The sequence below is a fragment of the Ranitomeya imitator genome, chromosome 2 (assembly GCF_032444005.1).
Source record: "Ranitomeya imitator isolate aRanImi1 chromosome 2, aRanImi1.pri, whole genome shotgun sequence".
Classification (NCBI taxonomy): Eukaryota; Metazoa; Chordata; class Amphibia; order Anura; family Dendrobatidae; genus Ranitomeya; species Ranitomeya imitator.
In genome coordinates this window covers 826,816,543-826,829,244 of record NC_091283.1, presented here as the reverse complement: position 1 = coordinate 826,829,244, position 12,702 = coordinate 826,816,543, and the positions used below count along the sequence as shown (strand labels likewise).

Below are 12,702 nucleotides of genomic sequence, written 5' to 3'. Positions count from 1 at the left end.
GCGCAAAAAAAAACGCCAATGAAAGTCTATGGAAGCCAGAAAAATACGGATTACACACGGACCAGCAGTGTGACTTGCAAGAAATACGCAGCGGTGTTAGAGAGAAAAGCCGGCAATTCAGTGCGGTGTACAGTAAAATCACACTGACAGCTTACAGTAGAATAGGTAGAATAAATGTGTACACATAGAATAGGTATATATATATATATGTCAGTAGACACATATATGTATATATATTATTACTTCATACAGCGCTAGATAGCTTTAAAGCCGGTAATTCAATTGCCGGCTTTTGCTTTCTCCTTCCCAAACCCGACATGATATGAGACATGATTACATACAGTAAACCATCTCATATCCCCCTTTTTTTGCATATTCCACACTACTAATGTTAGTAGTGTGTCTATGCAAAATTTGGCCGTTCTAGCTATTAAATTAAAGGGTTAAATGGCGGAAAAAATTGGTGTGGGCTCCCGCGCAATTTTCTCCGCCAGAGTAGTAAAGCCAGTGACTGAGGGCAGATATTAATAGCCTGGAGAGGGTCCACGGTTATTGGCCCCCCCCTGGCTAAAAACATCTGCCCCCAGCCACCCCAGAAAAGGCACATCTGGAAGATGCGCCTATTCTGGCACTTGGCCACTCTCTTCCCATTCCCGTGTAGCGGTGGGATATGGGGTAATGAAGGGTTAATGCCACCTTGCTATTGTAAGGTGACATTAAGCCAAATTAATAATGGAGAGGCGTCAATTATGACACCTATCCATTATTAATCCAATAGTAGTAAAGGGTTAAAAAATACACACACACATTATTAAAAATTATTTTAATGAAATAAAAACAAAGGTTGTTGTAATAATTTATTCTACGCTCAATCCAATCACTGAAGACCCTCGATCTGTAACAAAAAAAACAAAAAACCAACAATATCCATACCTTCCGAAGTTCTGTAACGTCCAACGATGTAAATCCATCTGAAGGGGTTAAAATATTTTGCAGCAAGGAGCTCTGCTAATGCAGTGCTGCTCCTTGCTGCAAAACCCTGGGAATGAAGGTAAAGTAGGTCAATGACCTATATTCACCTTCATTTGCGGTGAGGCGCCCTCTGCTGGTTGTTCCTAGATCGTGGGAACTTTCCTAGAAAGCTCCCAGGCTCGAGTTCATAAGATGCGCCCTCTGCTGGTTGTCCTCATATGAACTCGAGCCTGGGAGCTTTCTAGGAAAGTTCCCACGATCTAGGAACAACCAGCAGTGGGCGCCTCACCGCAAATGAAGGTAAATATGGGTCAGTGACCTACTTTACCTTCATTCTCCGGGGTTTTGCAGCCACGAACAACGTTGCATTAGCAAAGCTCGTGGCTGCAAAATATTTTAACCCCTTCAGATGGATTTACATCGTTGGACATTACAGATCTTCGGAAGGTAAGGATATTGTTTGTTTATTATTTTTTTTTGGTTACAGAACGAGGGTCTTCAGTGACTGGATTGGGCATTGAATAAAATATTACAACAACCTTTGTTTTTATTTCATTAAAATAATTTTTAATAATGTGTTTGTGTATTTTTTAACCCTTTACTACTATTGGATTAATAATGGATAGGTGTCATAATTGACGCCTCTCCATTATTAATTTGGCTTAATGTCACCTTACAATAGCAAGGTGGCATTAACCCTTCATTACCCCATATCCCACCGCTACACGGGAATGGGAAGAGAGTGGCCAAGTGCCAGAATAGGCGCATCTTCCAGATGTGCCTTTTCTGGGGTGGCTGGGGGCAGGTGTTTTTAGCCAGGGGGGGGGGCAATAACCATGGACTCTCTCCAGGCTATTAATATCTGCTCTCAGTCACTGGCTTTACTACTCTGGTGGAGAAAATTGCGCGGGAGCCCACGCCAATTTTTTCCGCAATTTAACCCTTTAATTTAGTAGATAGAACGGCCAAATTTTGTATATACACACTACTAACATTAGTAGTGTGGAATATGCAAAAAAAAAGGTGATATGAGATGGTTTACTGTATGTAAACCATGTCTCATATCATGTCGGGTTTAGGAAGGAGAGAGCAAAAGCCGGTAATTGAATTACCGGCTTTAAAGCTATCTAGCGCTGTATGAAGTAATAATATATATACGGTACATATATGTGTCTAATGACACATATATATATATATAGACAGTATATATATATATAATTTTTTTTTTTTTACACATGGATCCCTTGTATAGCCGTGTGTTGGTTTTGCAAGCCTGCGAGAAAAACACGCAGTACGGCTGCCATACGGATTACATACGGAGGATGCCATGCGCAAAATACGCTGACACACCCTGCCTACGGAGGAGCTACGGACCACTTTTTTGGAGACTTTTCAGCGTATTACGGCCGTAATATACGGACCGTATTGTCTTACGCTGAGTGTGACGCCGGCCTTAGGCTAAGTTCACACTGGGCATTTTTGCGGCGTTATTTTAAATCTTTTTTAATGCTTATTTTCATCTGCATTTTACAGTATCAGCTATGACTATGAGATGTCAGAAATCTCATGCACACAGCTTGGTTTTTTGTTATCAGTATTTTGTGCTTTGCATGTTTTTTTTGGACTTAGAGCATGTCACTACTTCCTGTGTATTTTCAGCGTTTTTCATCTATTGAATTGAACGGAAAAAATGCATGAAAAAAATGCACCAAAAAGTGGCCTCAATTTTTAAAAAATGTTACTGCTACATCACTTGGTCCAGCTCCAGCCAGATGTTTGTCATCTCGCCTGCTTGTCTTGACTTCCAAGCTGAAACCAAAAATATTTCCAAGCTCAGTCCAGTTTATCTCTCAGCAAGGCCACATTGACATGTTCATATAATGTATATATATATCGTAGTCCGTATTTTACACCAATATTTGTAAGCCAAAACCAGGACTGGAACAATGAGAGGAAAAGTATAATAGAGACACGCCACCACTTCTGCATTTATCACCCACTCCTGGTTTTGGCTTACAAATACTGATGTAAAATACTGACCAAATACTGAACATGTGAACCTGGCCTAAGTTGCCAAATTCTTGAAAATATTCACACCTGGCCCCTGAAATCAAGGTTATGCATCACCTTAAGCAAATCTCCAGTTTACCTGCATTGCAGTCTTGTGATTGATTATTGCTTTGTTGGAAGATACCAAACATTTAATTCACTGTTACATTTCTGCATTTGGCCATTGCCCTGCTGGAGGGTACAAGACTGCATATACTTCTCTTGTTACATTGCCGCTTTTGACCATTGCACTGCTGGAAGATACCATACTGCATTTAATTCTTTGTTACTTTGCTGCTATTAACCATTGCCCTGGTGTAAGTTACCAGATTGCATTTACTGATCAGTTAGTCCAGTGTTTAGGCATTGTCTTGCTTGATGAAACAATATTGCATTACTGTGATTAACCTCTTCCCTGCTGGAAGATTCGGGTTTCCTCTATTGCAGCTGTTTCCATGTTATTGCTGCTGCTTCTGCGTCCACAATAATGCCTCTTCTTCCTATGTGCTACCTGCTTTGCTTATTTTTCTGCTGTCATGCATACTTTACTCTCATGTCCTCACTGATCCACATGTCACCCATCAAAGTCGCTCCACTGTACAATTGTTTCTGGTCTATGTTGCTCACCAACACCTATTTTTTTTGAGAATCCACCTCATTAGGTGAGCCTTTACAACAGGAAAGGTCCCTTAGGAGTGCTCATATGATAGATTATCACCTGAACACATGAGGAAGGTCAGTGAAAGAAAACCTTGACTGCCATAACATCATACAGAGCATGTGTACCCCAGAGCATATGAACAGTACGGCCATCATTGCTGTATCAAAAATATGCTAGAGTTGCCCCTCATTGTATCATCTATATTGTTTACCAGGCACAAATGCTATATATATATATATATATATATATATATATATATATATATATATATATATATATATATATATATATATATATATATATATATAAAACCACTATATATAGTGGTTGTGCTACCTGGTCTTTTGCTGCCCAGTCCCATAAAACTGAGCTGCATGAGGCGCTATACGTAGTACAGCCACTATAAAATGTAAGGCGCTATGCTTGAATCAAGGCGATGCTATGCAGTCCCTCCAGTCAGGTTATTGGTGGCAGCAGTTGGACCCCACTTATCGGACAACTTTCAAAGGATAGGTCATCAGTTTGAAATTTGCAGAAAACCCACCTCATTGATTTTAGAAAAGACAATTATTAATTAGATAAAATAAGTGAAATTAAATAGTTGATGAAGGATTGAAGTGAATTAGGATGGGTTCACAGCCCATCTTTGTTCCTGTCCATTACTTCACTTAGGGCTTTTGTTTTAATTCCCAAAAAATCCTGTTCCGATACATATCCTCACACATAGCAAAATTCGTACAATCAACAGCCCTGGCTGACCAGCCTGACCAAAAAACTGAGACTGGCTTCCAGTGTCGCTGAGCGGAAATGGAAGAGATCCCACTCTGCAGAGCACTTCATCACATAGAAGCAGTCCTTCGCCAGCTTCAAGTCCACACTAAAGCCCTTCACTGGCTTCCTATTGTCCAGAGTCTCCAGTTCAAAGCCCTAACTATGACATACAAAGCCATCCACAACCAGTCTCCTCAATACATCTATGACATGGTCTCCCGGTACTTACCCACACGCAACCTTCGATCCTCTCAAGATCTCCTTCTCTACTCCCCTCTTATCTCTTCTTCTCCCAACCGCATAAAAGACTTCTCCCGTGCTTGCCCTATACTCTGGAACTCTCTACCCCAACACATCAGACTCTCGCCTACCACAGAAACCTTCAAAAAGAACCTGAAGACTCACCTCTTCCAACAAGCCTACAACCTGCAGTGATCCTTAGTCTGTTGAACCGCCGCACAACTAGCTCTACCCTCTCCTAGTGTATCCTCACCCATCCCCTGTAGACTGTGAGTCTCTCTCCCTCTGTACTTGTGTATGCCTTGTTTTGCTCATGTTTATTGTACTTGTCTATAATTGCCCCTTCCACGTGTAAAACGCCATGGAATAAATGGCGCTAGAAAAATGAATAATAATAATAAAATCTTTGATGGAGAAGAAGTCAAGGATAATGATGAGCAAGATTGAAGCTTTCAAGCTTACTTTCCATATTCAATAAAATAAAACTCCATAGAGTAACACTGTGCTGCAGAGCACACACCTACTGACGCATTTCAGGTGCTAGATACATGATAAGAATCAATGGAACCATTGACTTCAATCAGGCAAATGTAGTCCAAAATATGAAACTTTGGACTCCACCTGACTTCCTTTGGGTGGTGTCCTTCAACTATTACGACGATGTGTTCAGCTAAAAAAAGATAAACACCACTGAAAAAAAAAGGTCTAAAGGAGTCAAAAGTTTCATATTTCGAACTCCATTTGCCTTGACGAGACTTGTTTGAATCACATATTTCGAGAATTGAAGCTCGAGATGTAGCCATGAACCAGAACACAGACATGATGTGAAACCGGCCGTGTCTAGTGTCACAGTCTTCTGATGACAATAGAGGGAAAATTGAGTAATGGGATACGTGTGAGCACTGACATAAGCCAAGGCTATGTCAAGTTTCCTGGCAGCCACACCAACCTCCATTCATCGTTATTACCTTAGCGTCCCGGACTTAACACATTAAGGTATTAAATGTGCATTATTAGTCATCTGGGATTAGTCACCGTGGAGGTCTGCAGCCCTCGACTCCCAGCGTGTTCTTTATTCATGTTCATAAACAATCGGCTTTGTATTATTACCATTATGATTCATTTTCCGCGCAGAGAGGAAGACATTGTTTTGACCGGTTTTCCATTTGTATCACATTTGAATCTGTAGGTTACATGCAATAAGATCACATGTATGAAGCATGGCAGTGCAGCATGCTATAGGGAAGATTTATTAATATTAGCACACCCTATGATGGTGTAGCAGTCTATTCTTCAGTGTAGGGTTTGTCAATATTAGCACTGAACGAGGTGTTAACTTACCGATCAGTCACGTCTTTACGCATTCATTTACAACTCCATGTGCTTATTCCCATTGCACATGAACTATGTTACTAGCACTGTCCCATCTGCAAAAATATAGAAGAAAAGTGCATGTTGCTATTTTTTTGCAAATTAAATTACATTTTTTTTATAGCAATTTTAGTATTACAAGTCAAGTGCTTCAGCAGAGAAGGCATGAGAAGAAAGACCTTGCTGATGCTAGTGGCAAAGGATTGGAAAGAAGGAAACTGCTGATGCTAGTGGCAAAAGATTGGAAAGTGGAGCTTTGCTGTTGTTAATGGGGGAGGCAAGGGAAAGGGGAACAATGGTGCCGTCAGTGGGGAAGAATCAGATGGGATAAGTAAGAATTGCTAATGTGATTGTGGAAGGCATTTTGTTGTCAGAAGGAGAAACATGGGATGGAGGACAATTCTACTGCCAGTTGTGCTTTTTTGGTGCTTCTGTGCAGGAATTTTGAGCTGCTCCTTGGGGGTGTTATGTTTGTTGCATGGTGGTTTTTGGTAGGTGGTCTTAGGAATGATATGAGCGCTGCATGGTAGTATTTCCCAACATTACCATAGATAGGCTGATGAGTCCTTTGAAGGAAAGCTCGACAAGCTCTGCACTAAAGGGACCAGAATTTTGCACCAACTATATTTGTATGAAATGTAAATTAAATTGCTACAATAAAAAGTGACACTTTTTGGGGCGCTTTTTACTATTTTAATATGACTTGGGCAAATAAGCTATGGCATATGGTTGCACGGTAACAGATCCATAGACGGCTGCTGCAAACCCATTGCTGTGCAAAGAACTCTTTGTACTAGGGATTGATGGATGTGATCCCAGAAGTTCTTGAAGTCTTTATAGCTCCAAATCCTCTGAATAAAAATTTATTTAAAGGGGTTCTCCTCTTTATAAAAAAAAATGTACTAACATGTCATAACATGCTATGATGTGTCAGCCATAGTAGGTGTTAGTTGTGCTATCCACTACCCACTGCTGAACTCATGCAACTATCCTTTATTTGGTCCTACTCTCAACAGGTACAAAATGTGTTCATCACATGTGCAGATACAGAAGATTTTACATCCTGCATATTAGTTGAATATTGCAGCTTAGCCAACTCAAATAGATTTATGCTGCAATACCAGACACAGCCAATCGACAAGGGTGGCGCTGTTTCTAACAAAAATACTTCATTTTAATCTTATAAAATTAATTTAACAAGAGAGAAATACTCCTTTAAAGCTTGTCAAACACATGCAAACAGACTTCTTTGAAGGGAATGTATCATCAGGGAATTACCTACTTATGTAAAATATAATATATTTAAAAATGTTTGTAAATTTTTTTTAATCTTATATATTGTATCAAGATGATGCATAAATACTGCAATTTTCAATGTGAATGCTTTTCAGCAGTCTCATCGTCACAGACTTGAAATGCAATGAAAGGTAACACCTCTATATACAGTAGATAACACAGAATCCACCATTCACAATAGATGATGTCTCAACTTATCTCCTCCTGTACAATGACTGATAACACCTCTATATACAGTAGATAACACAGGAGCCACCATTCACAATAGGCGATGTCACAGCTCACCTCCTCCTCCTGTACAATGACTGATAACACCTCTATATACAGTAGATAACACAGGAGCCACCATTCACAATACATGGTGTCACAGCTCACCTCCTCCTGCACAATGATTGAGATCACCTCTCTATATAGTAGAGAACAGAGGATCCACCATTAACAATCTGTGATGTCACAGCTCACCTCCTCCTCCTGTACAATGAGTTTAGAACTCTATATACAGTAAATAACACAAGATTCCCCATTCACAATACATGATGTCTCAGCTCACCCCCTCCACTTCCTTATACAATTACCTTCTCCAAGATAAGAGCATGTCCAGAAAGATCTACTGCAGAACAAAATGAGTCAGAGCCAGCTTTTTGCTCTCTATGTCTATGTGGCTGCTGAAAAAAAAAAGAAGTGTGAATCTTGTTTGAGTGATTCTTGATAGTGTGAACAGGAAGTATGAGTCTTGTTTGAGTGATTCTTGATAGTGTGAACAGGAAGTGTGAGTCTTGTTTGAGTGAGTTTTGATAGTGTGAACAGGAAATATGAGTCTTGTTTGAGTGATTCTTGATAGTGTGAACAGGAAGTATGAGTCTTGTTTGAGTGATTCTTGATAGTGTGAACAGGAAGTATGAGTCTTGTTTGAGTGATTCTTGATAGTGTGAACAGGAAGTATGAGTCTTGTTTGAGTGATTCTTGATAGTGTGAACAGGAAGTGCGAGTCTTGTTTGAGTGATTCTTGATAGTGTGAACAGGAAGTGTGAGTTTTGAGTGAGTCTTGATAGCGTGAACAGGAAGTATGAGTCTTGTTTGAGTGACTCTTGATAGTGTGAACAGGTGTGAGTCTTGTTTTAGTGAGTCTTGATAGTGTGAACAGCAAGTGTGAATCTTGTTTGAGTGAGTCTTGATAGTGTAAATATGAAGTGTGAGTCTTGTTTGAGTGAGTCTTGATAGTGTGAATGGGAAGTGTGAGTCTTGTTTGAGTGATTCTTGATAGTGTGAACAGGAAGTATGAGTCTTGTTTGAGTGATTCTTGATAGTGTGAACAGGAAGTGTGAGTCTTGTTTGAGTGATTCTTGATAGTGTGAACAGGAAGTATGAGTCTTGTTTGAGTGATTCTTGATAGTGGGAACAGGAAGTATGAGTCTTGTTTGAGTGATTCTTGATAGTGTGAACAGGAAGTATGAGTCTTGTTTGAGTGATTCTTGATAGTGTGAACAGGAAGTGTGAGTCTTGTTTGAGTGATTCTTGATAGTGTGAACAGGAAGTGTGAGTCTTGTTTGAGTGATTCTTGATAGTGTGAACAGGAAGTATGAGTCTTGTTTGAGTGATTCTTGATAGTGTGAACAGGAAGTGTGAGTCTTGTTTGAGTGATTCTTGATAGTGTGAACAGGAAGTATGAGTCTTGTTTGAGTGATTCTTGATAGTGTGAACAGGAAGTATGAGTCTTGTTTGAGTGATTCTTGATAGTGTGAACAGGAAGTGTGAGTGTTGTTTGAGTGATTCTTGATAGTGTGAATGGGAAGTGTGAGTCTTGTTTGAGTGATTCTTGATAGTGTGAACAGGAAGTGTGAGTCTTGTTTGAGTGATTCTTGATAGTGTGAACAGGAAGTATGAGTCTTGTTTGAGTGATTCTTGATAGTGTGAACAGGAAGTATGAGTCTTGTTTGAGTGATTCTTGATAGTGTGAACAGGAAGTGTGAGTCTTGTTTGAGTGATTCTTGATAGTGTGAACAGGAAGTATGAGTCTTGTTTGAGTGATTCTTGATAGTGTGAACAGGAAGTATGAGTCTTGTTTGAGTGATTCTTGATAGTGTGAACAGGAAGTGTGAGTCTTGATAGTAAAGTAAAAAAGAACAAAAAAAAACTTTTATCATAAAAACCTGATTTGAACAGTAGCTCATTTTCTGATGATGAAACATTCCCTTTACAATCAGAATAGACCTCAGCAGCTCTTTGCGTCTCCCTCCTCTTGCAGTTTTTGCTCTTCACTTTAAGACTCGTCCACTCTTTGATATTTGTCTTTATTTCAAGCCTCCTGTTTTATCCCCGACACATTTGCATTTGCTTATTTATTTATATCTGCCACTTGCGCTTGCAGGATGCTCCGAGTGAGCACTAATCAGACTTGTGTAGCGAGCACAGAGGACATGCTTAGATGTGTTCATACCAAAACATTATACGTGCTGCTGTTTTCATCCCCCCCTCACAGATCGTTATTCATTATCTTATACTAGGACTGCTTGCTTCCATCTGGTGACATGAAAATAAAACACTCATTGCACGACATAGCAAGTGTCATCCCTTTGTAGTCATGGGGAGGAACAAAATGACATGATTAATCAGTCACGCAGCCTGGATGACATGGCAACCTTGAGACGCCCGGAACAGATGTTTCTTCTTGCTCTTGATAATCTTGTGAATTACAGAGATTTTGCAGCATTGATTCAAGAGATTTTAAAGAACACTTTCCCTGAAAATGGGTTTATAGGATTAGAAAAACATGGCGGTTCTCTTTCAGAAACAGTGTGACTCTGGTCCATTAGGTGTATCTGGTAGCACAGCGTTCAAATAAATAAGTGGAGTATCAAATACAGCCACTGGACAGGGTTGGCGCTGTTTTTGGAGGATAGCAAGTTTGTTTTTCTAATCTAATATAGACCTTATAAGTAGCATTAAAATTCAAAAAAACACTCCTAAAATGTCACCTTGCTTTCTGCAGAATTTTAGTCCAAAATTTGGGTGCCTCAAGTGCATAAAACCTCTTTAATACTTTCTACTTAATACTTTTAATACTTAGTTGCAAAAAGTCCTGAATATGACAGGACTGTTCAGATTTTTAGTTAGAAAATGTTAAACTCTCCAGGTGAGATAGATTCATGAAGCCATTGGTCCTGGGGGATTCACAGGCTCACGGTGATGGCAAAGTAGGCTGGAAGGGATGTGGCACAGCAAGGACCCGGATAAGAGACTATGCTGGACAGTAAACAAACAAGTAAGGCAGGACACACCGGAAACAACATAATCAGTATAGAAGATGAGGAAATTGACAGGACTGAAATAAAACTTAGTTATAGTTAGCAGAATACACAACAGATTGTAATGTAATGTGAACAGTCTCGAATAAGAGTTAATGATGCTTACAGTAAATGATTGGTTAACCAGCAGGTCACAGAAGCAGCAGATGCAAGTTATAAAATAGACAGCAGATTGCAATGTAACGTGAATCAACTCTAATATCAGTTTGTAGTGCTTACAGCAAATGATAGGTTAAACAGCAGGACTTTCTATGGCTTTTTGCATCTTTTTCATCATGTGTTCAATGCTGTTTCTCTGTGTCATTTTTCACTTTTTAACATACTTTATGAAGATCTATCGTTTGATTTCTTTGCCTTTGTGGATTAGATGGGCTGCTACTGACATTTGGGGAGAAGTAAAATCAATAGCACCTTTAGAAGCAGATTTACTTAGAAAATTGGTGATGTGCTCAACACTTATTTCACTCACTGTATATTACATGGCGGGCAGCATGGTGGCCCTGTGGTTCTGGGTTCAAATCCCACAGCCTGTGGCTTTCTAGCTTTTGACAAACTACATCTCCCGGCATGACCTGACATCAGTGTTGGGAATTTGAATTGTGAAAAAGCTGGGGAACCAAAAAGGTTTATGGACCTTACATGACCAGAAAGTACACCATCTTGAACTGATGGAGGTTTTATGTGCCAGAGTATAAACACTAATTATATTCCTGCAATGGGGTTTCCTAAAATTGGGTAGAGCGGGATGTCAAAGGGAACATGTGTCTTCCTGACAGTGGGAAGGTAGGATATATCATTGGGTGGCTCTTCAATGATAGACGGAGATTTCATTCCAGCCATGGATTCATCGCTAGAGGGATTTTTAGTAAAGTGCAAAGAAGGGATGACACCAGTCAATAACTCTACTTATGTGAGAATGAAGACTTTAATGGGTAATGTTTGATAATGGCAAGATCCGGGTTAAAATGTGTGCTTTGAATATCATACAATGTTCAAACCAATTGAAAGTCACCTTGAGCATTTTTTTGCTCAAATTTAAGTGGGGGGTAATTATATTGGAAAATGGAAGACGACAAGTCTTTAAAGGGAGTCCACTTAAAATTAAATGACTCCCTGATGTTGTTCACTTTTGGTTCTGGTAGATTAAGTTTTGTTGTTTCCGATTTAAAAAAGATAATTTTAAAGTTGGAAAGCTGCACAAAGGTGTGAAATTCTCATATAAGATTGGGCAGAGATAACGTTAGGTTGTTTATGAAAAATAATAAATTGTCTGCTTGTGCCCTTATATGATGAAGAAAAGGATGTAAAGAAATAATAAAGATCGCGGAGTAGAGACGGCAACCTTGTCGGATTCCATTGAAGACACCATTCACTTCGACTTTGGTGGTTGGGACATAATCCAACTTAGCATGTTAGACCTAAGGGATCTCATATACAATACATAGCTGACCCTGAAGGATGGGTTGGCTGATTGTTCGCCTGGTGGCTATCTCTCCCGACTCCTCTGCCAATCACTCCTGTATTCTCTACGAGAGATCGCGAGAGCCGCTGCTAGACTCCTCTATCGGCTGCTTATCATGCTGAGAACAAATGGATCGGAAGTCCAAAATTGGACGTACTGGATCCTTATCTCACTCGACATCGCCAGTCAGGGTAAAAAAGTCAAGAGACCCTCATACACTTTATTAACATTATCACCTAGTTTGGTTGCCATTTGTCCTAATGTCCATGATGTGCAAGGTTTCCACCATAAAGGTCCAATCTACTCTATTAGGTTTGTAGATAAGATTAATCGCTTTCGTCAAATTGCTTTGCGACCGTTTTACATATATCTTAAGTGATCCTTCCAAATTTTTTTTTGTTTTAGAGCAAGAAACATGCCAACAAGGTCCGACTTTATTACATGTTACACCCTGAGGACGGAGGACCACCATCCAAGAAACTTCGCCCAGATGACCCAGTAAGTGCATGGACGTCACATAGGGTCCTACATTTATTACAGGGCTAGCAATGCTTTATTACACCGTCCGGCTGCCG

At 39.8% G+C, this 12,702-nt stretch overlaps 1 protein-coding gene across 1 annotated transcript in view; it reads left to right on the top strand.

The window, feature by feature from the left end:
* The window catches only part of ZMAT4 (zinc finger matrin-type 4), a 402,791-nt gene that overhangs the window by 92,233 nt on the left and 297,856 nt on the right, over positions 1-12,702 (top strand). Inside the window, exon 3 of the mRNA XM_069754024.1 lies at positions 12,533-12,625. Within this exon, the coding sequence (XP_069610125.1) occupies positions 12,533-12,625 (93 nt within the window). The remainder of the gene's footprint in view (positions 1-12,532; positions 12,626-12,702) is intronic.